At 49.0% G+C, this 26,424-nt stretch overlaps 1 protein-coding gene and 2 gene segments (V, D, J or C); all 3 read right to left on the bottom strand.

Moving 5' to 3' along the window:
- Positions 1–2,977: 2,977 nt before the first annotated feature.
- On the bottom strand, positions 2,978–8,464 carry LOC142464661 (uncharacterized). Its single transcript, XM_075568019.1, has 4 exons — positions 8,374–8,464; positions 7,648–8,017; positions 5,563–5,672; positions 2,978–3,171 (listed from the first exon to the last, which is right to left on the bottom strand). The coding sequence occupies exons 1-4, from the start codon at positions 8,462–8,464 to the stop codon at positions 2,978–2,980; spliced, it is 765 nt and encodes a 254-aa protein (XP_075424134.1).
- Positions 8,465–9,318: 854 nt separating this feature from the next.
- LOC142465167 (T cell receptor alpha variable 9-2-like) lies at positions 9,319–10,101 on the bottom strand. The segment is given in 2 exon segments: positions 9,319–9,746; positions 10,020–10,101. Coding segments are annotated over 2 exon segments (384 nt in total).
- Positions 10,102–23,057: 12,956 nt separating this feature from the next.
- On the bottom strand, positions 23,058–24,061 carry LOC142464660 (T cell receptor alpha variable 2-like). The segment is given in 2 exon segments: positions 23,058–23,452; positions 23,998–24,061. Coding segments are annotated over 2 exon segments (459 nt in total).
- Positions 24,062–26,424: the final 2,363 nt, after the last annotated feature.

Below are 26,424 nucleotides of genomic sequence, written 5' to 3'. Positions count from 1 at the left end.
AATTCCTCCCCGCCAGCCAGTAGAAACAGGGGCTCGTCTCTGGGCTGACGGCAGAGGAGGAGGCGTGCCAAGCCGGCCCAAAACGCCGGGTGAGCGGGAAATATGATTTAGCCAAAGGGAGAAGCACCTACAAGCACCTACAAGCGGTATCTCCCCCAGCTAACTCATTGCCACCCGCTGGGCAGGCTCCACCAAGTCTGGCAGATACAAAAGGTGTCCCCACAGGGTGCCCTTTGTTCTCCTAACGTGGCAAATCACCCTTCCTCGCCCACCAAACAGTCTCCTCACCTCTGGACATCCTCTCCTCTTTGAACTACGGACTCTATACAGACATGCTGGCGTCTATGCTGATGCCCTGGCTGACTGTATAGAGTCTTATAACAAATGTATAAAACATTATAAAGTACACTTTAATAAAGTAAACACATTGGGGAACCTTATACTTATAAGGGAAATGTATTTGGGATATTTGGGCTTGAAATCCAGTAGTCTGGGGGACACTGGGTTGCCCCGGTGTAATTCACCCAGCGTACTGGCAAACATGGCTGCCAACAGGATGGGGGGTCTGCTGGGGTTGGTGTTCCGGGCCCCCCCCAGCCAGCCGGCACTGCACATTTTCCCCGACCTGTGGCCGGGCCCTGCTGCTGGTCTCGGCCGGGCCCTGACTCTCAGCTGCCTATAAGCCTCTTTCTTTCTCTGCCCCACGCCGCTGAGCTTCCATTTCCGGCACTTGACGGGGCTCTCTGACATCAGCGCATTGTGCGCCGGAAGCTGGGTCAAGCTTACTCCGGCATGCTGACGTCAGAGAGCCATGTCGCAGTGGAAGCTCGGCGGCGTGGGTCAGAGAAAGGAAGAGGCTTATAGGCAGCTGAGAGTTGGGGCCCGGCCGCGACCGGCAGCAGGTCCTGTCCAGAGGTTGGGGGAAATGTGCAGTGCCGGCCGGGACCCCACAGCCAGTGGACCCCTGGAGACACCGAGCCTGGCGTGACTCAAGGTAAGTCTGTATTTATATATGTATTTGGGGTTTGGGGTATTTTTATATGTATTGGGGGCTTGGGGGTATTTTTATATGTATTTGGGGTTTGGGGGTATTTTTATATGTATTGGGGGCTTGGGGGTATTTATATATGTATTTGGGGTTTGGGGGTATTTTTATATGTATTGGGGGCTTGGGGGTATTTTTATATGTATTGGGGGGCATGGGGGTAATTTTATAATTATTGGGGGCTTGGGGGAATTTTTATAAGTATTGGGGGTATTTTTATAAGTATTGGGGGTATTTTTATGATGTGTGTGTGTGTATGTATGGGTTATATGTATTGTTTTTTTATATGCATTGGGTAGGGGTTTTTTGTATGTATTTGGGGATGGAAGTTTTTTGGTATATATCTTGTGGGGGGAATTGTGTGAGCGTGGGGTAATTGATGGAGGGAGAGGAGAGAGGGGGTGAGTGAGAAAAAGAGGGAGTAAGAGTGAGATGCAGGGGAGAGAAATACATGCGAGGTGGGAGAGTGAGAGGGGGTGAGACGGAAGGGAGAGAAATACATGGGAGGAGAGGGGGCTCGTGAGGTGTGAAATGGAGGGGGGGGGGGGGGAGCGGCTCACAATACCGCCGTCACGGAGGGGGAGGGGGGCTTAAAATGTTTGTCTTGGGCCCCACGATTTCTGTTGGCGGCCGTGTCTGCAAATCATGCCTGCTCGCCGGGGAGAATTAAAGGACTACCGGTAATTTTGGCCCCTGAACTCCTGCAAAAAAAATAATTGCATTTCTACCCAAATATCCCCCCTAAAACTGACACACAAGAAATCTCACTGTTCTAGGGCCAAGGGAACAGAAAAAAGCAGGGTCACTTTATTTTCAGCGTGTATTATCCCTGGTCCCTGGCTTATGGAGCTACCAGGGACCCCACGGTTTCAGGGGTAACCAGAGGGCTTAACCTTTATTATGTAGCCTGGTTACTCCCTCCCGTCACACAGGTGTTGGCGGATTTGTAAAACATTACAAAGGAAATTGATAACCTTTAAATAGACTACAAGAAACGTGGGCTCCCTGCTGCGAGTGACTTATAATGAACATGTTTAATGAATACAGTATTAACATAATGAAACATTCCCGATGCGCTTTATTTCCTTTCCATGCACATGTTTATTATAATTATTATTCTGCCTGTTGCGCTCCCACTGAGCTCCCCTGGGGAAGCTGGGGCTGCTCTTGTAGAATGTTTGTGTATCAACCTCAGCACATCGGTTACAGCGAAGATGTAATGATGTGATACGTTTCTATTGAAATAACTCGATTTCAAACAATCCTTTAATTGTCTCAGAACCTATATTTTTTTGCAGTGAAATCAGTATTAAAAACGGTTTAAGTGACGTTAAGACTGTGCAAAAATATCTCCTAATATGATATAAATTACTACAGTTCTACTTTACTGTATCACAGGCACTGGAAATTACATGGAAATCTCAATGTATCTCCCACCAACATGTATTAATATATAATAATTACTCCTCAATATACCAGAGAAGAGTCCAACTCATAAACCAACAACGCATATAAAGCCCATTTGGCTTGTGGCTCTGTTTGGGTGATTCCAGTTGTTGGTGGACTTGTAAAACATTACAAAGGGAACTTTTATATATTGATAACTTTTAAATAGACTACAAGAAACGTGGGCTCCCTGCTCCGAATGACTTATAATGAACATGTTTAATGAATACAGTATTAACATAATGAAACATTCCCTATGAGCTTTATTTCTTTTCCATGCACATGTTTATTATAATTGTTCTTCTGCCTGTTGCACTCCCACGGAGCTCCCCTGGGGACGCTGGGGCTGCTCATGTAGAATGTTTGTGTATCAACCTGAGCACATCGGTTACAGCGAAGGAATCAGTGGCCGTAATACACAGAGAAATCAGCCGCTTTACCGCTGACTATCTCCAGTGGGAAGAACTTGTCTGACTTGTGAACAGCTCAGAACCCGCCCTGAATCTCCAGGTTCAGGTCTTCCCATTGGGAATATTCAGGGAGAAGGACATGCAGGGGCAGGGTGACCTTCTGAATGTACCACCACATGGAGGTTGTGTCATATCTGTAGGGTAAAGTGATACTCAGCCTTTCATGGACCTGCAGTATCTGCTGATCAACAACATCACCAACAACTACTCCTAAAGAGAAAGAGAGAGGCATTGAGAACTGGGCAAATTAAACTGCAGTGTCAGATACAATAACCGACAAAGGAGGAACATGTGCACTAACGGAAAGTATCACACATATTAAGTAGCCTTGCTTTCCGGAAAGGTAAAAAAGTGATGAATGCTTGAGAAATTATTCTGAGTTTACAAGTGGTGCGCCTGCGGTCACATCCCTATGTACCTCTAGCTCTTAATTTGCAATTAGCCCCCGTTCCGGCAGTTAGTCCCTATATGCTACCCTTTATTTATTTATTTTTCATCATTTCATTATACCTGCATTGAGACACCTTCTCTTGTTGGACTTTGGCAGTGATTGTTAGCAGTTCTAATTACCTACACATGGTTGTAGCACATGGGCGTCCGCAGAAATTTTTTCAGGGGGGGGGGGGCATAATTTATAACCACAGTGCAATGGCGGTCCCGGCTGCGGCACAGATTGGTCCCGACTTGGGAGTGAGACGGCTTTCATTGGTAGGTAGTGTTACCAATGAGAGCCGCATCACTCCCGAGTGCTACCAATGACAGTGCGCTGCGCTTCCTCCTGCGTAGCAGCATAGGCTAGCCTACCACTAGCTGCCTGCCGCGGCGCCAGGGGCACCCACCCACCTCCGTCCCGGTCCACCCACCTCCGTCCCGGTCCACCCACCTCCGTCCCGGTCCACCCAGAGTCTGTTTTTGTCGTTTATAGCGCCGTAAACGTACTGTACGGCGCCATAAATGCCCAAAACAGCCCAGGACTGTGAGTGATCCAGGCAGAGCCGCCAACAGAAATCATGGGGCCCAGGACAAATGAAAGGAGCAGGCCCCCCCCGAACCCATAGCGCCCCCCCCCAAACCCATAGCGCACCTACCACGAAAAAATATCTTTTAGAGCGCAACTTTTACTTAACTGTTTTCTTATTGTAAAACAGAATAAAACATTACAATGCAACCTGTTTATTTTTATATTTTCAACAAAAGACATGTGTCTGCCTGCCTGGGTGGGTGAGTGGGGGAATGACAGTAGAATGACAGTGGGTGAGTGGGTGAATGACAGTGGGTGGGTGAATGACAGTGGGTGGGTGAATGACGGTGGGTGGGTGAATGACGGTTGAATGACGGTGGGTGGGTGGGATAATGACGGTGGGTGGATGAATGATGGTGGGTGGGTGGATGAATGATGGTGGGTGGGTGGATGAATGATGGTGGGTGGGTGAATGATGGTGGGTGGGTGGGTGAATGATGGTGGGTGGGTGGGTGGGTGAATGATGGTGGGTGGGTGGGTGAAGGACAGTGAGTGAGTGGGTGGATGGGAGACAGTGACTGGGTGGGTGGGAGACAGTGACTGGGTGGGTGGGAGACAGTGACTGGGTGGGTGGGAGACAGTGACTGGGTGGGTGGGAGACAGTGACTGGGTGGGTGGGAGACAGTGACTGGGTGGGTGGGAGACAGTGACTGGGTGGGTGGGAGACAGTGGGTGGCTGGGAGACAGTGGGTGGGTGGGAGACAGTTGACGGTGGGTTGGGAGACGGTGGGTGGGTGGTTGGGAGACGGTGGGTTTAGACAGTGACTGGGTGACTGAGTGAGTGACAGTGACTGGGTGGGACAGTGACTTGACAGTGACTGGGTGGGTGACAGTGACTTGGTGAGTGACAGTCAGTGAGTGGGTGGGTGACAGTGACAGTGGTTGACGTTGACAGTGGGTAACAGTGACAGTGGATGACAGTGACAGTGGGTTATGGTGACAGTGGGTGACAGTGACAGTGGGTGACAGTGACTGGGTGGGGTGACTTACCTTGACCGGGTGGGTGCAGCTTGTCACCGGACGCTTCCCCCTCCTGCCCCCGATATCCCCTTCTGCCCCCGATATCCCCACGGCAGCTGCCAGGGACGAGAGGTGGGTTTGGGGAGGGGGCGCGGGAGGAGGGCTCGGGGGGGGGGCATGGGAGGTGGGCTCGGGGGGGGGGGCAAGGCCACGGGAGGTGGTCCGGGGGGCACGTGGGAGGTGGGTGCGCGGGAAGCTGGCTAAGGGGGGGAAGCGGGCCGCAGCGGAGCTGGTACTTCCCCCTCCATCCCACGTTGGGAGCGGGAGGGGAAGCGGGCCCTGCTTGCCCTGCGCATGCGCATGCGCGCCGGGACCGCAAGGAATCGGCACCATTTTTTTCAACTTTTTAAATTTTTTTTATTTAATTAACTGTTGCTTGGCCGCGCAGGTGGCCCGGCCTGACCCACGGGGCCCGTGAAGCAGTACCCTTTGTCCCCCCTGTGTCCCCCCTGTTTGCAGCCCTGGATCCAGGGGGGGGCAAGCGGCCCCCCTTGCCCCCCCCTGCGGACGCCCATGTTGTAGCATCGGATTACTGGAGTTCCCTCTCCACCTTTTCCTACTTTCCGGAGAGGTTCCCAGTATGGAAGCACAATATAAAGCTGCCCTGCTGTGAGTGTGGGAAAGCGCCATGGTATTAACCTGCCCTGTGTTGGTGCACAGAGGAGGGCAGCTAATGACAGTAAAGAGACCAATAAGCACATCTTGTTACTGCTGTAACGCTCACACTGTTAGGCCTCGTTCAGGGTGCCAGAGGCAGGAGTTGGAGGGAGGGCGTTCGGGAGGGAGGGCGGCAGTCTGCTGGGCGATGTGTGTTCATCCCCAGCAGACGTTTTCAGGAGGCGGGGAGGGGGCGGGGCTACAGACGTGAGGTTAGGGATCGAGGCTGCAGTCTTGAAATCATTCTCAAGAATGATTTCATTGGCTGCCGAGGTCCCAGTGATGCTGCTGCAGCTTCAAAAAATGAATTTTTTGTTTATTGAAACTGTAGCCAGCGTCAACTCCGGGCTTCGGAGACAGTGCAGCTGCTACCCTGACAACTAGTATTCAGTTTGAATACTTTGTGTCCCACGGCAGCTCGCACGGCAGCACGCCCTCCCTCCGAAGCCTGCACCCTGAATGAGGCCTTAGGGCTTGACCCCGCTGTCTACTACAGTGTCCGCTGTGGCGGACGCTACACGCACGAGAGCCCTCCCCTCAATGGCGCCGGGCCCGCTGCGAGGGGGGGCCGCAGCGCTGAGGAATAGAATTGAGAGCAGGACTCGCGTCGAGCGATACGGCACGCCCCCCGGCGGTTCAGTCAATGAGGGCGAACCTGCCGGGTGACGTCATGGCCGCGCCCCCGTCACTCCCCCGCCACGCCCCCCGGTCTCTCTTACTGCAGCTCCCTGCAGACCAGGTAATCGGCTGCACGTGCCGACAATCTCGCGGGCGCGCATTGCAGCTGAGTTACCGGGGCCTTAGCCTTACCCTGCTCTGGGAATGATTGTGTGTTTTTAGAAGACATGGAACAGAAAGTCAAGGTTAAGGGAGAGCAGATGTGATTTTTATTGCATAAAGCAGGGGCGCGCAAACTTTATTTGCTGCGCCCCCTGCCTGCTCTCCTCTGTCGGTGCGCCCCCCTCCCTTACCTAGTGTGGCGTCATATGATGTCTGCGGGGTCATGACGTCACGTGACCCGCGGTGTCATTTGACATCACGTTACCGTGGCAACCCTGACGTAAAATGGCCCCGCAGCGTCATTTGACACTGGTTTGCCATGGTCACGTGTTCTGAAGCTGGCTGAACCTCGGTAAGGCTGCGATTATACAGAAAACGTCTGTGGTGTCGCCCGTAGCAACACCGCGCCGCAAGAAACAAGTTTCACACATACGTGATAAGTGCTTATACCAAATTCTACTGTCTCCCCGCTTGCTACTGCAGAGCGGGAGACAGATGATGCATTTTCAACATTTGTTTTGCGCCGCGTGGTCTCGCTACGGGCGACATATTGGTGTTTTTCTGTGTAATCGCAGCCTAGGTAGAGGTTGCAGCGGCCTCGCACGGTCCCCCGGCATTTCATTTAAATGCCATGGGGAGGGGCGCGGGACCACTGCAACCACCCACGCCCCCCCCCCCCAAAAAAAAAACCTTGCGCCCTCAGTTTGCGCACCCCTAGCATAAGGTATATATATATATGTTTTAACTTTATGATAAAGTTCTGAGTAGCAATGCGGGACACAGGTCCATACTGCCATCTAGTGTTCACCCCTTGCTTAGCATGCGTCACACCTTCACATCCTAAGAAAATACAAATACTACTTGTGAGCACATTTGCATGTCTCAGACAGGTCCACATCCCTGTATTTCCCAATATCACTTAGCATACAATGCTTCTGCTGCAGCCACGGCTTCTGGGTAATGACATGCAAATGTGTCACTCTTTGACACTTCTGATCCAATTTAACATGGACTCACCATAACATTTTTAACATCTTAAGAAGAGACTCCTCTTGTGAAACCCTCAAATAAAAAAATGAATATTTAAAAGAATAATTACATATGTAACTGCAAAAACGTCATCCCAAAGGAAAGCCATGGTTAATATTAGTATGCTTTGCATGTTGTGTTGTACATTGATGCACAATGTTGTGTATTGTACATAGTACATCCCCATGCTTCCTTGAGCTGTATAATAGAGTATTTCTTGTACAGCCTTTCTATGCCTCCACCTCACTGTGGGACTCATCGCACAGAAGTAAGTTGCATGGTCAGACAATCTGGCGTTTATAAGGTGGAGGCTGAACTCCTTCTTGTCACTGCTGGGATTAGCAAAGATGCGACCCTTGAATTCTTCATCCAGGTTCTCTGACTTGGTGATATCTTGGAGGAGCAGCTTGAGGTTCCGTTGGGGTTTCTGGATGTACCAGAACATGGCATACGGTGCTTGCTCATAGCTGCAGTTTAGAATGACGTCCATCCCTTCCCCGGAGGTTATTTCAGAACCATATTGTGTCACTGGGTTTCCAGTAACAGAGTCTGAAAAGATAAAGAAGAGAGCAGAGTAACATGCAACATGAATTATAGAGATACAAATACAACATGAATGATAGAGATACAAATACAACATGACAAACCAGCGACCATGGCTAGATTCTTCATTTGTAATAAATTCCTCCAAAGCGTGAAGGCAAATTGACATATTTATCTTGATAGTGGTTATTCTACGTCCGTTCATTTATTTCTGAAACTCTCTCTGTTTATTTTTTCCAAACACTGAACTTCATTTTTTTTCTCTTGTCAATGATTTTAATTATTGGTTACTAATGATCAGAAACCGTTCTGCTGCCTCAATCCATATAAACTAGTTCCACATCCCATAAGAAGTTACATACACAGGAGGAAAGATGTTCCAAGGAGAAGATTGGGAATGACAAGGATCATTGTAATGAGACCTGCAGGTGTGAGTCTGTCTGCTTCACTCATGCACCTTCACACCAACTCTGCGGCCCGTCACAGGAAGGGTGTGAAGTCATTCTAAAGGGCGTGCCTACTACCCCCTGCAACATACAAATAATATAATGAAACACAGGCACGTGCTATTACCTCCTTATACCAGCTTCCTGCTACTCATCAGTCAGTAAATTGCCACCCCCTCCATATAACAGGCCTTCTTAACAGAGAGCGCCCTAAATATATAGTTATTATAGGAATCTAGTGGGAGAGTAAGATCTGGAAAAAGATCAGATTAATTGTTTCAAACACACATGAAAGATACAGACAGTATGTGTCATGTTATTCATCTTGGTTATTGGATCCTATGGAAAGTAAACCTCCAGGAAACTATAGGGTTAAAACATGTATTTATTTTAATAAATAACCTGTAATTGAGTTGAATCAAACATGTAGAAAAGGTTTATAGGAATATTTAATTGCTGGAAAATGGATTCAACCAGTAATTCTGATATAGTGACTCATGTTATCTGTTATATTTCCGAGAGGAAAAATAAAATAATAATATTAACAATATGTGTGTAATACATACATACATACATACATACATACATACATACATGCATACATACATATGTACGTACGTGTGTGTGTGTGTGTAGTAGTAAATTAATAGCTGCTATAGGATGAATATCTACTCTTAAATCAGGATAAATCATTGTGACAATAAATCCCTGTCTCAGGAAGATTGCATTCTTATATTCTGTATCATTGAGTTACAAAGACAAAGAGACTTCCCAATCATGAACCAGCAGGAGAGGAAGCATCTCCCCCTAATAAATACTTAGCTTCAGAGATTGCAGCTCACACAATGTATTTGTTACTTTGATTTGTGGGATCGATGCACTGAGACAAAGTTGCCACCTGGTGGCGCTGTATAAGCATAGTGTAAAGTCTGCCAGGTAACAGTGAGAAGGAAGTTATTGTACATCTGCCTTATGCTCTCCTCCCAGTGTGGGACTCAGAGCGCAGTAATATGTCCCAGAGTCAGAGGTCCTCAGCCTGGTGATGTTCAGAGGGAACTGCTTGTTCTTGGTGTCGTGGTTATGAAAGAAGCGATCCTTGAGTTCCTCCTCCAGGTCCTTGTTCTTGGTGGTATCTCTCAGGAGAAGGTGAAGTGTCTGCCCCGGTTTCTGCACATACCAGAACATGTTATATGCTGCTACATCGTAACTGCAGCTCAGTGTCGCCTCCATCCCTTCCCTGGCAGTAACTTCTGAGGGTGACTGAGTCACTTGATCCCCTGAGGCAGAGCCTGAAAAGGGAAAACAGCAGGAGATTAGGATGCCCCCAGTCACACACAGTGCAGCTCCTACACATCCTAATCATCTCAGAGAGCAGACATGAAACCCGCCCAGGACTGGAAAGAGAGACACACATTGGCTCAGGCTTACTGCAGGTGGATGGACGTGTCCTGTAACTCCAGGACAATATGTCCTTGTTAAGAGCTGAAAGTTTGCAGTTGTACAGTGGGAGAGCTCAGATGGATTAAATATTCTTCATTAACTCCAAAGTGAGCATGACTTACTGATAAAGGCAGCTACCAGGGAAAGACACATTACATTGAGGTTGTGCATGTTTGCTGCTGAAATTCGTCCTGTTACTAAAGTACTAACTACAGAGTAAGGATTATAATGCACAACTGGTGCATATTACATGCACAGGAAGTGACGTGGGGGGTTGGGGGGTTCTGTCAATCAATTTTTCTAAAATATATCACGTGACCTGGCTTTTGACCCAGTTACTCACCCCTCGCCTGTTCCTCTATACTGCTAATTATTCTTATCAATGTCTTATTAGATCGTGAGCTGTACAGGACAGGGATCCCAGTCTCTGGCACTTTTACATATATGTTTTGTGCCCTTTTTCCAATTCTTGTGTTTTTTTAATAAGATGCTAATAAAAGAATAATGGGATTGTAGTCGTTACCCATCCAGCTGATGACCCCTGAGATTATATTTCCATGCACGTTTAACTTCAGCGTTTGTGAGTGGCTCGATTTTAAACGGTTTCTGATTAAAATATTTTAACAACAGAAACACACACACACACACACACACACACACACACACACACACACACACACACACACACACACACACACACACACACACACACACACACACACACACACACACACACACACACACACACACACACACACACACACATACACACATCACACACACATCACACACACATATATCACACACACACACACACACATATATCACACACACACACAGGTATATATATATATATATATATATATATATATATATATATATATATATATATAATCAAAAAATAAATAGATGATACCGTTCTGTGGCTAACGAAATGCTTTTATTTGTGCGAGCTTTCGAGATACACTGATCTCTTCTTCCGGCGATGTTACAATGAATGAAGCAACATTCATTGTAACATCGCCGGAAGAAGAGATCAGTGTATCTCGAAAGTTCGCACAAATAAAAGCATTTCGTTAGCCACAGAACGGTATCATCTATTTATTTTTTGATTATTGAAGCTCGGCTAACACGGTACTGATACCTCTACATATATATATATATATATATATATATATATATATATATATATATATATATATAACAGAAATAGCAGTGTTAGTTCAGTTGCGGGCAGATAATGTAAGAAATTCAGCGCCAGTGCTTCAGATATGTATAGTGTTGGAAACGTAAATCCCCTTGCAGCATGTGTGTGGAGCGTCTCCCCAGTAGGCTCCTAAAACAAGGTGACCCCCAAAAGATAGATTCCTCACTAACAAGGACGGAAAAAATCCAACGGGAATCTTTGCTCAAATATCATCATAAAAAAGCAAAAGGGGATAATAAGAAAAAGGATGTTATACCTCCTTTCATTACTCAATTCAGTGGGATACATAATAATGTTAAAAAAGTGTTACGTAAACATTGGAGTGTACTTAGAATGGACCCCATATTGGGACCCCATTTGAAACACAACCTGGTATAGTATTTAAGTGTGCACCTAATTTGAAAAGCCTATTTGCTCCAAATCAGGTTGTTAGAAACGACAAATCCTCTGGTGATATGAAAACACGCCTAGGGATTGTAGGCGCATACAAGTGCGGCAAATGTAAGGTGTGCAATCATATCACAAAAGACAAATCTGTTACATCTTTCGCCGCTAATCATGTTTATAACACTAAAAGTTTCATTAATTGTCTTACCACGCATGTGGTCTATGTTTTGCAGCGTAGTTGTAACTTACAGTACATTGGTAAGACCAAGAGACCATTTAAAATGCGTATGTTGGAACACTTGAGAAATGTTAAAAACATACCAAAAACTTTAGCGAAAGGTATGCCCCTTACTCCCCTATTAAAGCACTTTAAAGAAGTTCATAACAATGACCCCAGCTGTATCACATTTAAGGGATTGGAATGTGTACCATTCAATATTAGACAAGGTAATAGAGATCTTAACCTATTAAAACGAGAACAATATTGGATTTACACATTTCAAACTAGGTACCCTACTGGATTTAATGAGTTAATTGAACTTACCCCGTTTCTGAAATAAATATGTAATATGCATGTAATGTTTATGTAGTAACTTTATTATGTTTACTGTATATGCTTTTCTCTGTGATCATAAATGTATTCAGGTATATGTTATAGACTAGGCATGTTTGGTATATAACATGCTTTATATCTAAAGTTCAGAAGTGAATGAGTTAATCAACAAACATTCCAGTGATCTCTTTTGGATGTAATGTCTGCATTGCTGATATTGTATATATATGTTGTTCTAACTGATCTCTTGCTCTATTCTAGCCGATTTTGGTAAGAACTGCTGCCCTTATGGGGTTACAGACACCCATTGGGAGGACACATACGTATGGCACCCAATATGTTCTAATTCCCAGCCTGGTATTTGATTGGCTGTGGTTTATGTAAAGACGCGTACGTGACCTTGTACGTGACCTGCTGACAAAGCACGTAGTGCGAATTGCGTAGAGGTCACGACAGGTCACTCTGCGCGTATTCTGACAGGCTGAGACGGCGTTTGCAGGGAGCTCGGGCGGTGGTTAGATCTCTGCGATGGCGTGGTCCGGATCCCTATACGTTCGCTGCGGAACCCGCTCTGGGCTTCAGTGTAAGGGCCTCATGCAGAGAGCAGCGAGAAGCTGTGTTTCGTCAGTTTGCAGCGAAATATTTCATCAAAAAGTAAAGAACTGGCGCGAATGAGGGGAAAAGAGAGAAAAGCGCAATTTTTTTTTGTTTGAAAAACGCGCCGCGCGGTTGGCGAAACCCTATATTTTTGCAGTCTTTTAAACTGCCGTATGCAGAAAGGCACGATCGCCATCTAGTGGCTGTTCTCGCCATTAAAATGGAGAGAAATTCTACTATTTGCTCCGCCAACTAAAGTTGGAAACAGGAAACAGAAACAGGAGAAACAGGAGGTCGCCGGCTATAGGAAAAAAAAAAAAAAAATGCGCGATTTTTTTTCCCTTTCAGCTGCGCGCATCTCCTCATTTACAATTCTCCACATGCAGTAATGCTAAAAATAGCGGATTTCGCCCATTTCTGCATACTGTATGGAGAATTAAACTCTCCATTAAACCTACTTTTTATTCCCCTCTGCATAGGCCCCTAAGTCTCCGTCTCCCCCTGTAAGCCTCAGGCAGCTGTTTAACTATTATTTTAGTCTAATCCAGGATCAATTTATTCTGTTTTATTGAACACTGTCTCCCTTTTTTATTTTATATACCGTGTGTTATGCTGTTTGTGGATATAGCTTAATTAGTCAGTATTAATTAATTATATGGTTTGTGTTCATTGTAACCAAACCTAGATCTGTGACGCATATGTACTGAGGTGGGGTTGGATCCCCTCGGTCAATTTTTATTAATAAATAATTTACCACTGTTTAATCTCTGGTGCGCATGTATGCATTTTTTCTTCTTTAGTTCAGTTGCGATAGTGCAGAATAAATGAGTACTTCAGTATTAGGTGATACCTTTTTTTATTTGGACTAACAATTTATGTCATAGGACAAGCTTTCGAGAGTTCTCCTCAACAAAGGAATCTATGGCTAAAACAGAGGTTAGGAAATCAGAAAAAAACACACATATATATATAACAAATGGGGCAGCCGGCACTCCCAATACCATAAACAGTTTGCGGTGCATGTCCTAGACCAATAGTAAGATAAAAGTAATCCACTCCAGCAGGAGCAGACACAAGACAGCACTCAAAGGTAAGTAAGAAAACTTGTATTCAAAAATAAACATAGCACAAATATGACCAACGTTTCGGTCCTGATGTACATATATACAGTGTTCGACAAATCACCCAAAAATCTACTCGCCCAACCAAAAAATCTACTCGCCCCTAGTCCCGCCCCCAACCCTAGTCCCACTCCCAACCCCGCTTTAAAATAAAATATATAAATAAAATACATTTAATAAATTCCTAGTCAGACAACATTCGTTTTTGACATAAATGTATTTATTGTATTACATTATACTACAATTAGTCCTTTTTACGTGTGTGTGTGTATGTGTGCGTAAATGTCGGATCTAGAAATAAAAGCCAGGTGTGAATGACTAGTTTCCTGAACCCCTTAACCAGTGTCTGGACGTCCGCGCTTCACAATATCTAAAGCAGCAATCCCGCCTGGGATCTTACCTGATCCGCAGTCCCTCAATGTCCAGGTACCCTCATTCCCGCAATGTTATACATTGGAGGGGAGGTGTTCCCTACCTGTCTTCTGGGTTAGGGGGGGTTCCAATGTCTTCCGTGTGAAGCTTGAGTCAGATCTGGAAGAAAGCAGTATAGGTTATTTCGGTGTAGTATAGGGCAAGTAAGATATATAGGGTAAATAAGAGATCCAGAGTGTGGGGGAGAGAGAGAGTGTGGGGGGGAGAGAGAGAGTGTGGGGGGAGAGAGAGAGAGTGTGGGGGGAGAGAGAGAGAGTGGGGAGAGAGAGAGTGGGGGGAGAGAGAGTGGGGGGAGAGAGAGAGTGGGGGGAGAGAGAGAGAGTGGGGGGAGAGAGAGAGTGGGGAGAGAGAGAGAGAGTGGGGGGAGAGAGAGAGAGTGTCGGGGAGAGAGAGTGTGGAGGGAGAGAGAGAGAGTGGGGAGAGAGAGAGAGTGGGGGGAGAGAGAGAGTGGGGGAGAGAGTGGGGGAGAGAGTGGGGGGAGAGAGAGAGAGAGTGGGGGGAGAGAGAGAGAGTGGGGGGAGAGAGTGGGGAGAGAGAGAGAGAGAGAGAGAGAGTGGGGGGGGGGGGAGAGAGAGAGTGGGGGGAGAGAGAGAGAGAAAGTGTGGGGGAGAGAGAGAGAGTGGGGGAGAGAGAGTGGGGGAGAGAGAGAGAGTGGGGAGAGAGAGAGTGGGGAGAGAGAGAGTGGGGGAGAGAGAGGGGAGAGTGTGGGGGGAGAGAGAGAGAGTGGGGGGGGGAGAGAGAGAAAGTGGGGGGGGGAGAGAGAGAGAGAGAGAGAGAGAGTGGGGGGAGAGAGAGAGTGGGGGGGGAGAGAGAGAGAGTGGGGAGAGAGAGAGAGTGGGGGGAGAGAGAGAGTGGGGAGAGAGAGAGAGAGTGGGGGAGAGAGAGAGAGTGTCGGGGAGAGAGAGTGTGGAGGGAGAGAGAGAGAGTGGGGAGAGAGAGAGAGTGGGGGGAGAGAGAGAGTGGGGGAGAGAGTGGGGGAGAGAGTGGGGGGAGAGAGAGAGAGAGTGGGGGGAGAGAGAGAGAGTGGGGGGAGAGAGTGGGGAGAGAGAGAGAGAGAGAGAGAGAGTGGGGGGGGGGGGAGAGAGAGAGTGGGGGGAGAGAGAGAGAGAAAGTGTGGGGGAGAGAGAGAGAGTGGGGGGAGAGAGAGTGGGGGAGAGAGAGAGAGTGGGGAGAGAGAGAGTGGGGAGAGAGAGAGTGGGGGGAGAGAGAGGGGAGAGTGTGGGGGGAGAGAGAGAGAGTGGGGGGGGGAGAGAGAGAAAGTGGGGGGGGGAGAGAGAGAGAGAGAGAGAGAGAGTGGGGGGAGAGAGAGAGTGGGGGGGAGAGAGAGAGAGTGGGGAGAGAGAGAATGGGGAGAGAGAGAGAGAGTGTGGGGGAGAGAGAGAGCGTGGGGGAGAGAGAGAGAATGGGGAGAAAGAGAGTGGGGGAGAGAGAGAGTGGGGAGAGAGAGAGAGTGGGGGAAAGAGAGAGAGTGGGGAGAGAGAGGGGGGAGAGAGAGAGAGAGAGTGGGGGGAGAGATAAAGAGTGGGGGGGGAGAGAGAGAGTGTGTGGGGGAAGAGAGAGAGAGTGTGTGGGGGAAGAGAGAGAGAGAGTGTGGGGGTGAGAGAGAGAGTGTGGGGGGAGAAACACAGAGGGGAGAAATGGTGGGTGACACACAGAGGGTGGATGATACACAGAGAGAGAGGCAGACTGAATGACTGGGGCGGTGACTGACTGTAGGGGTGACTGACGGGGGGGTGACTGACTGGAGGGGGTGACTGACTGGGGGGGGGTGACTGACTGGGGGTGTGTGACTGACTGGGGGGGGTGACTGACTGGGGGGGGGTGACAGACTGGGGGGGGTGACTGACGGGGGGTGACTGATTGGGGGGGGTGACTGATTGGGGGGGTGACTGATTGGGGGGGAGGTGACTGATTGGGGAGGGAGGTGACTGATGGGGGGGGGTGACTGATTGGGGGGGAGGTGACTGATTGGGGGGGAGGTGACTGATTGGGGGGGGTGACTGATGGGGGGGGAGGTTACTGATTGGAGGGGTACCTCTGGTGTCACACACATACACATACTCCCATACGCACATACACATTCTCCCACACACACACACACACACATTCACACACACCCATTCACACACACACACACACAGGGGAGGAAAGGCCGCGACCAGCACCACCATCACGCTCCTCCCCCACCCACCCGTGCCCATCTCCCACTCGTGGGGGTGGGGGGGGCAGGCCGACATCCCCCCCCCATACCTCACGCGGGCGTATTGGAAGCTTTGGGGAGGCAGGGAGGGTGGGAGGCACGTGGCGAGGTATCCCCCATCGGGCGCCCCAGGGGACAGTCAGCCCCGCCGTGTCCGCCACTGCCCTGCTCCCCTCACCGGCATGTCGTCACAGTGCGCGGCCAAGCAGCTTTGCAGACTGCTTCTTCCCCCCAGCCCGCGGCAGCATGAAGCTAGCTTGCGGGGAGGCGGCAGGGTAGGTGGGAGTCACGTGGTGAGGGCCGAGGGCCGAGGCACCCCCCCCCCCCCGCATGCCAACCGGGCAGCGATCGGTGGATCGAGGGGGAAAGGGACAGGAGCAGGGGAAGGGGACAGGAGCAGGGGACAGGAGCAGGGGATAGGGGAAGGGGACAGGAGCAGGGGACAGGAGCAGGGGACAGGAGCAGGTGAAGGGGAGAGGAGCAGGGGACAGTAGCAGGGGAAGGGGACAGGAGCAGGGGACAGGAGGAGGGGAAGGGGACAGGAGCAGGGGAAGGGGACAAGAGCAGGGGAAGGGGACAGGAGCAGGGGACAGGAGGAGGGGAAGGGGACAGGAGCAGGGGAAGGGGACAGGAGCAGGGGACAGGAGCAGGGGAAGGGGACAGGAGCAGGGGACAGGAGCAGGAGACAGGAGGAGGGGAAAGGGACAGGAGCAGGGGAAGGGGACAGGAGCAGGGGACAGGAGGAGGGGAAGGGGACAGGAGCAGGGGAAGGGGACAGGAGCAGGGGACAGGAGCAGGGGAAGGGGACAGGAGCAGGGGACAGGAGCAGGGGACAGGAGGAGGGGAAGGGGACAGGAGCAGGGGACAGGAGCAGGGGAAGGGGACAGGAGCAGGGGAAGGGGACAGGAGCAGGGGACAGGAGCAGGGGACAGGAGCAGGGGAAGGGGACAGGAGCAGGGGACAGGAGGAGGGGAAGGGGACGGGAGCAGGGGAAGGGGACAGGAGCAGGGGAAGGGGACAGGAGCAGGGGACAGGAGCAGGGGAAGGGGACAGGAGCAGGGGACAGGAGGAGGGGAAGGGGACGGGAGCAGGGGAAGGGGACAGGAGCAGGGGAAGGGGACAGGCGCAGGGGAAGGGGACAGGAGCAGGGGAAGGGGACAGGAGCAGGGGACAGGAGCAGGGGAAGGGGACAGGAGCAGGGGACAGGAGGAGGGGAAGGGGACAGGAGCAGGGGAAGGGGACAGAAGCAGGGGAAGGGGACAGGAGAGCTAACGCAAGGTGGAGGCGCAGAGGGCCGCGATGTGGAGTAGGGAGCCAAGTGGTGACCAGTGGGATCGCAGGGAAGGAGCAGAGGGCCGCAGCATGCAGAGATTGGAGAGTACTTACTCTCCAACAGATGTCCGGGCAGAAAGAATGGCCACTCATTGGGGGCGGGCTCATATAGAGCCTGGCCGCGCGCCCACAAAGCCTGGGAGCGCGCGCCAATCAGCTGTCAGGTAGGGGGAGTTTTTTTTTTTCAGCGCGAGCAGGGAAATTTAAAAAAACAAACACGTGTGCTGCTTGGGCCAATATTTAGGCCTCGTTCAGGGTGCCAGAGGCAGGAGTTGGAGGAAGGGCGTTCGCGAGGGCGGGCGGCAGTCTGCTGGGCGATGTGTGTTCATCCTCCCCAGCAGACTTTTTCAGGAGTTGAGGGGGCAGGGAGGGGGCGGGGCTACAGACGTGAGGTTAGGGATCCAAGTTGCAGTCTTGAAATCATTCTCAAGAATGATTTCATTGGCTGCCGAGGTCCCAGTGACACTGCTGCAGCTTCAAAAAACGACTTGTGTTGTTTCTTGAAACTGTAGCCAGTGTCAACTCCGTACATCGGAGACAGGGCAGCTGCTACCCTGACAACCAGTATTCAATTTGAATACATTGTGTCCCACGGCAGCTCGCACGTCAGCACGCCCTCCCTCCGAAGCCTGCACCCTGAACGAGGCCTTACTTGCCCGGAGGTTAAATTTGGGGGGGGGGGGGACTGACTGACGGGGGGGGGGGGGGGGTGACTGACTGATGGGGGGGTGACTGACTGACGGGGGGGTGACTGACTGATGGGGGGGGGTGACTGACTGACAGGGGGGGGGTGACTGACTGACGGGGGGGTTGACTGACTGACGGGGGGGTGACTGACTGATGGGGGGGGTGACTGACTGATGGGGGGGGTGACTGACTGGTGGGGGGGTGACTGACTGGGGGGGTGACTGACTGGGGGGGTGACTGATTCTGGGGGTACCTCTGGTGTCACACACATACTCCCATACACACGTACACATTCTCCCACACACACACACACACACACATTCTCCCATATATACACGCACACACACAGGGGGGGGGGGGAGGAAAGGCCGCGACCAGCACCAACACCACGCTCCTCAGCCACCCGCACCCTTCTCCCGCTCGTGGGGGGGGGGGGGAGCAGGCCGGGTAGGAGTCACGTGGTGAGGTGTCCCCCAGCGGGCGCCCCATGGGACAGTCAGCCCCGCCGTGGCCACCACTACCCTGCTCCCCTCGTCGGCATGTCCCGCAGTGCGTGGCCAAACAGGTCTGCAGGCTGCTTCTTCCCCCCACCCTGCGGCGGCATGAAGCTCGTGGGGGGGGGAGGGGCAGGCCGACACCCCCCCCCTCCCCACCTCATGCGGCGGCTGCGCCATCATGAAGATAGCTTGCGGGCATATTTTAAGCTTTGGGGAGGCGGCAGGGTGGGTGGGAGGCACGTGGTGAGGCCCCCCCACGTACGCCAACCGGGCTGCAGCAGAAGGGACCTCCCGTCCCAGGCAGCGATCGGTGGATCGAGGGACAAGAGGAGGGGAAGGGGACAGGAGAGCTAACGTGGAGGCGCAGAGGGCCGCGGTGGGGACCAGAGGGATCGCAGGTTGTCTTGCAGGAGGCAGGGAAGGAGCAGAGGGGCCGCAGCATGGAGAGATTGGAGAGTACTTACCCTCCACCAGATCTCCTGGCAGAGAAAGAATGGCCGCTCGTTGGGGGCGGGCTCATATAGTACCTGGCTGCGCGCCCACACAGCCTGGGAGCGCGCGCCAATCAGCTGTCAGGTAGGGGGAGTTTTTTTTTTTTTTTCAGCGCGAGCAGGGAAATTTAAAAAAAAAACACGTGTGCTGCTTGGGCCAATATTTACTCGCCCGGAGGTTAAATTCACACGCCCCGGGCGTGTAAATGTATAGCATTGTCGAACACTGTATATATAGTACAGTATAGTACATGCATATATGACATGCAGATGAGCATACAGTTGTATTTACATTTGTATATATATATAATCTTACATTGCTCTACCAATGATAACGTTTTTTTGCATACAGCTTTACCCATTCTGAAACCTAAGAGCATTATGTGTCCATTTGGTATATTTGGAATCAGAGGGAACACAAACTGCAGTCTTTTTTTAGTGATTGTTCAGGACCTTGGACAATTCCCAGTACAGGACCCCAGTCCCATGAATACATCTTCTCCCCACTAATTCCAAGTATTATACAGTAACTTCGTGTAAGATTAGGCACTACCAAGTGTAGTTACAATGAGTTATAATTAAGGACAATTATCAAGTGATACTGTAATGTCACTGTGGATGAAAATCACTATTATAATACAATTGTATTAAGCTCACTCATTAAAAACTGTGGGCTGTGAAAAATAGATACAATCCGTATATTAGAAAAAATGATGAGCACACAAGACAGTGCACACAGTAGAGAATTCATTTAAATGCACACCACTTACATATAAAATATAACCTTTATTGACATTACATAAAACATATATTACCGATAATGTAGGTGTAACCAAAATGTAAAAATAAGTTTGACAAACTGCATGTCACCTGATCTAAATAGTTAACCACTGAATAGCACGTCAAACTAATGATCTGGGATACACAAGGCAGGTACAGCAGTGGTATTGATTAACCACCTAGGACCAGATCTGAATTGCACCAAAGAATGCCATATGATGGTAGTATCAGGTTAGGTGCATATAGTTACTACCATAAGTATAATGTAACCTCAAGCTCAATCTAGTAGAGGTATATATCAGGGACAGGGGACTCCCTTAACGGTCTGAGTAAAGTGTGAAAAATCCTGACATTACAAATTAACACTGCACCTATACAACATAGATACAGATGCAGGTATATTCAAACCTAAACGCCCACACATACACGGACAGGCACGAATTCTCCACTGAGTGCACTGTCTTGTGTGCTCATCATTTTTTCTGATTCACTTCAGTTCACAGTTTGCACCCACCTGTTAATGATCGATTATTATTCAATTAATTAGTATGGATTCCAGTTGATCACTCCCTATTTCCCCTTTTTTCAATCCGTATATTGCATTTTCTTAACATTTTTAACCAAACATATGTTTTTTAATGAAATAATATGCATTAGGTTTAGTTCTAAATTAACGTTGTGTATTATTGACTGTATATTTTTGGTAAGAGTATATAGATACAAATCTGATATTTTTGCACATCTCATTTTGTGCTTCTCATTCATGCACATGTATTTATTGTAGTGTTTGGGAAATGACTATTACACACATGCTGCGATGTGGCACCTTTATAAGTGCACATTTGTCTTGTGAGCATATTGCACGGATGTGAACACCCTTTGTGTCACTGTGTCTGTCAGTGCACAGTAATACACTCCGGTGTCCCCCAGTCTGACTCTGGGGATGGTGAAGGTGCTGGATTTTCTGCCCTCTGCGATATGCACAGTCCCGATTTCATTGCTTGCCATCTTATTGTAGCTCTGGGCTATATAAGTAATTCTCACATTATTCAAGTGTCGATAATATGCGATTGTCTCGGTGGTTATATCTGGGTGGTTACAGGTGATATTTATGTCCATTCCTTCTGATGTCGCCAAGAGAGGCTGCTGGATTATGTTGGCTCTGCACAAAACACCTGAAAGGCAAAAAGTTCTCCATCTTTATTACTGGGAACCTAAATGAAGTTGATTTAACACCAGCAGGGGAGGAAATGTCATTTTCCAGATTATATCAGGCATTTAACAGCATAGCATATATACACATGCTGTGGGTTAGTACCTATAATACATATCAGTGAGTGTTAATGAGTCCCATCAATAACAGGACTCTTGTGGAAGTAAAATAAGACGAATTTCACACTCCCCAAGAACACACAGCATTTCTGCCAATGTGAATTTGGGAAAAATGTGTAATTTGCTTTAGTAAAACAAGTTATGCTAAATCTTATGCAAATGAAATCCAGTATTTCAGGGTTACTAGTACTCTGGCACAATACTCACAGCTGAGAAGTAGGAAACACACTCCACGTGCGGCCATTCTGAGGAGACAGTGTGAGCTGCAGACAGACAGGTGCAGAATGTTGGTGACTGTGCAGCTGCTTATCAGGCACTGGCTAAAATAATGGGAACTATATCCCCACACCCCTTTCTGGTTACCCCTGGGTACCCCACACCCCTTTCTGGTTACCCCTGGGATCCCCACATCCCTTTCTGGTTACCCCTGGGTTACCCACACCCCTTTCTAGTTACCCCTGGGATCTCCACACCCATTTCTGGTTACCCCTGGGATCCCCACATCCCTTTCTGGTTCCCCCTGGGATCCCCACACCCCTTTCTGGTTACCCTTGGGATCCCCACACCCCTTTCTGGTTCCCCCTGGGATCCCCACACCCCTTTCTGGTTCCCCCTGGGTTCCCCACACCCCTTTCTGGTTACCCCTGGGTTACCCACACCCCTTTCTGGTTCCCCCTGGGATCCCCACACCCCTTTCTGGTTACCCCTGGGTTCCCCACACCCCTTTCTGGTTCCCCCTGGGATCCCCACACCCCTTTCTGGTTACCCGTGGGATCCCCACACCCCTTTCTGGTTACCCCTGGGATCCCCACACCCCTTTCTGGTTACCCTTGGGTTCCCCACGCCCCTTTCTGGTTACCCTGGGTTCCCCACGCCCCTTTCTGGTTACCCCTGGGTTACCCACACCCCTTTCTGGTTACCCCTGGGATCCTCACGCCCCTTCGTGACACATTCCTGTCTTCACTATCCACCTCCGTCATGTCGCTGTCTTTATTACTTGGTGTAACCCTCATCAGTAGATATTAATATGACTGCTGCACATGGAATCTCACTAAGAGGGTTGGCTGCAAACATCGAGTTCACATACAGAGTTGCACAGAACAATATCCAATGTATGGTTTATGCTCATAAAAGGTCACAAGGGGCGTATTTATATATTTTTAATTGAATGTTGTGTTTTATTAGTTTTTCAGACACTTTTACTGATATCGGATATTTTTTTCAGGCAGCAAGTAAAATATGAAAACAATGTATATATTATTAAGTTAAACAAAAGAAAAAAAGGAGAAAGAGGTGAACACTACAGAAATAATAATAAAGGGAAATAGAGCTTATTAAGGTGGAAACTGGAAATTGATTATTGTAATGATTGCATCATGTCATTATGTGGTCCTGCTGCGCCCTCTAGCGTATTTACCGGGTGATTCCTTCACCAACCCGGGTCACATAATTGTTATTTTCACTTTACACCCAAACTTCAGTAAAAAGAAACTAAAAACCCGGCACCCGAATATCTACAAATACACACATTAAAAGGACAGTCATTAAGAGATCAGTATATGTACATGGCCACCCTTTGGGTGATGTGGGTAGGTGTTGGGTTTTTGTACAGGTTTCCTGCGTGTGACAGTCACTGTGTCACTCACAGCACAGTAATACACAGCTGTGTCTGCCACCCTCACTCTGCTGATACGGAGACCTGTAGACAGACTCTTCTTGTCCATAGTCACTGAGACCCGGCTGCTGCTGCTGCTGCTGGTGCTGCTGCTGCCTGTGCTGTATCCAGATGCACAGATCTCCAGGGCGAGCCCAGGGACATGCTTATACCAGACAATCAATTGGTAGTTGTTTATAGTGTGGTTACACCCGAGGGTCACATCGTGGCCTTCTTCAGACTCCAGCTGTGGATGTTGAGAGACCTGCGGGTCACATTGACCACCTGAGAACACAAGATAAAGGCGGTGAAGGGTCATTGCAGATATGATATCACAGCCAGAGCCCAGAAGTGACCGGAAAGTGCTGGTTCTGACCCCTCTGTATGCAAGTTCCGCATTCATTTCTAACACAACAAACGTGTGCAAACTGTGCAGAATACAGAATTGTAGTCGGAGTCAGGGTTATTTTATATTGTTTTATACTTCCTACGTATTTTATTTTAATTAATCTAATTTTAGTGTTCATTGGGCAATAAGAGATACGGTTTTGCTCTCTGGTGGCAGAAGACTATGATAGCCATTTGTTGCTGAGGATTTGTACATGAACACATAATGTATGTTGCGTTTTTAATTATGTTAAAAAAACAATAATAACATTTTAGTTGAACCCACCTCTGCTTGGATAACTAACAGTTTAATGTTTGCAGAATCCATGATATTCTCTCTGTGCTGTGCAGGTACATTCCTTATTTATTTTCTCAAGCACTAAAAGAGTTTCTGAAATCCCTATTCCTTCGCCCCTTTTCACAGCATAAAATATTACTCTTACCTAAAAAAGTTGATGTAAAAAGGAAGATCCACAGAACTATTACTCTCTCATCGTATTGAGTCATGTTCCAATGTGAAATGTTGAATGAGGTCTGTGAAGAAATTGCTGGGGCATCACAGGAGGAAACATTTTCACCTGTAAGACCTCCCTCCTGATGTTTCAATGAAACGTCAGAAGGAGGGAGGATATGTATGCTTGTGTAATACGAGCTTGAGACAAAAGATGGCACTGAGTGCTCATTTGCATATCATTTCCCAGAATCCTTGCTGCAGTGGAAGCGCTGTATGCTGGGCGATAATGGGGAAAGGCAGGGTTGTAGACCTGTCTAAGACATGCAAATGAGCATACAGTAATATTTACAGTTGCTATATATATATATATATATATATATATATATATATATATATATATATATATATATATATATAAACGTGCACGTTTCGCCACCTGCTTCGTCCGGGGGCTTGTTTGTCTCCCCTGGATTCGGTGGTGCCCCCTGCTGTCATCATTTCCTCCTGCCGCATCACGTGCTTCCGCCCGATGCTTCCATCATACAAGGAGCAGGCGCACTGTGGCGGTTGCGGCTGTGACCTAACATCACGGAACTTTTGATGACTCCTCTCAGTTGTGGACACTCATTTTTGCTGGACTCATGCTAAGTATTTCCTGCGTCTTCTTTTGACTTTGTTGCTATCACCTGTCAACTAGTTAACATCTGTGTGTGCCAAATTACATTTATTTCTATTGCATATTTTTGCTGTTATGCACACACGGCTTAAATACAGGGGCTGTTACTTCAGTAATCACTGACCGGCCGGTCAGAGTTGTAAGAGGCAAACACAGTTTGCTTCTACACTCTTATTACCCCTTGGTGCAGTTATTATCATGTACTGAGCACTCAGTACCACTACTTTGTGTCTACATTATGTTTCAGTAGTATGCTCTCCTCTTAGACTGCATTTTAACTCTGTAACAGCTAATTTCAGCTTGTTATGTTTGTCTTTAAGGAGTTTTAGTACTATTCTACAGCAGGGAGGACACCACTGTTCCTTTTTAACCCATGCATGTTTATTTGTATTTGTGGGGGGGTGGGTTGCGGGAAGAGGGGGGAGACGAGAACTGCTGAAGCTTGGTGACATCTTCAAACTGTAAGTACTTTTCCCCCCTACGAAACCGGACTCTCCCCCTTCAATGGGGGAGCCCCGTCCCCGCTGAGACGTGAATAGAGACAACAGCACAAACCAGGCCCCCGAAAGAGTGCCCCCCCCTCCCTCCCCCCTTTTCTCCCCCCCCCACCCCCCCTCTCTACCCCCCCTCCCCCACCCACAACCTAAGCGATCATCCCCCATGAGCAGGAACAACCCCCCAGAACCCCTGGACAAATAGCCAAAGATACCACAGCAAATGGACCCCCATGCAAAGGCCCCCGCTCTCCCTCCCCCTCACCCGCTCTCTTGCCCCCTCCCCCCCCCACCCCCTTCCCCCCCTCCCCCACCCCCTGCCCCCCCACCCCCTCGCCCACCTTGCAGCACCCGAGACTTCTCGAATACTCAGACCCCCTCGTAAAGGGCTCTTATGCCCCGTGTCTTAGCACCGTGGCTTAGACCAACCAGGCACACGCGGGAACTTCCTGGAGGGAAACACATTGCAATGTATCTCGGCGCCGGGGATAAGTAAATTTATCCGAACAAGCAACCTGTATGTAATGTATGATATAAAAAATGTCGCTCGGAAACAAAAGGTGTAGAGGAGCAACCCCCCCTCCCCCATCCATTCCCCCCCCCCCTTTTTTTGTCCCCTCCCCCCCCCATATCCCCACCCCCCCCCCCCCCTGTTCTAAGCTGACAAAGGCCTGGTACATCAACCAAAAGCTAAGGCATTCGCATCATCCTAACTCAAATGTCATAGGGGTAACTAAGCCTCCATTATGCACAAATGTTCTGTCTGCTAAACATGTTGGTACTGCACGAAATAAGTAGAGAAATATGTACCCCCCCTTTCCCTCCCTTCCCTATCCCCAGCCCCACCCCCTCCCCCCTTCCTACCCCCACCCCATCCTGTGCTCTAAGGTGGTAATCGTCTAACATACTAACCAAAGGCTAGGGGAATCGCTTCAACCTAACTCAAATGTTAAAGGGGTAACTATGCCTCCACTTTGCACTATTACACTGTCTGATGAACATGCTGGTTTTGAAATATGTGACCCCCCCTCTCCCCTCCCCCTCCCCTCCCCCCCTTCTACCCCTACCCTCTCCCGTGTTCTAAATTGAGAATGGCCTAACGTGTTAACCAAAAGCTAAGGTAACTGTTTCAATCTAACTCAAATGTTAAAGGGGTAACTAAACCTCCTCTATGCGCTACTGTAATGTCTGATAAACATGCTGGTATTGTACGATATAGGATGAGAGATATGTACCCCCCCGTCCC

Source organism: Ascaphus truei, chromosome 13, assembly GCF_040206685.1.
Source record: "Ascaphus truei isolate aAscTru1 chromosome 13, aAscTru1.hap1, whole genome shotgun sequence".
NCBI classification, from domain to species: Eukaryota; Metazoa; Chordata; class Amphibia; order Anura; family Ascaphidae; genus Ascaphus; species Ascaphus truei.
This window is presented reverse-complemented; position numbering and strand designations above follow the sequence as displayed.

What these genes read in the sequence shown, in the direction of transcription:
- LOC142464661 (XM_075568019.1), bottom strand. Translation starts at nt 8,464, where the DNA reads ATGAGTGAAGCAGACAGACTCACACCTGCAGGTCTCATTACAATGATC. An exon ending in TGGAACATCTTTCCTCCTGT is followed by an intron (nt 8,018 to 8,373) that starts GTATGTAACTTC and finishes TTATCTTTTCAG; the next exon opens with ACTCTGTTACTGGAAACCCA. An exon ending in ACTGGGAACCTCTCCGGAAA is followed by an intron (nt 3,172 to 5,562) that starts GTAGGAAAAGGT and finishes CTTTCTCTTTAG; the next exon opens with GAGTAGTTGTTGGTGATGTT.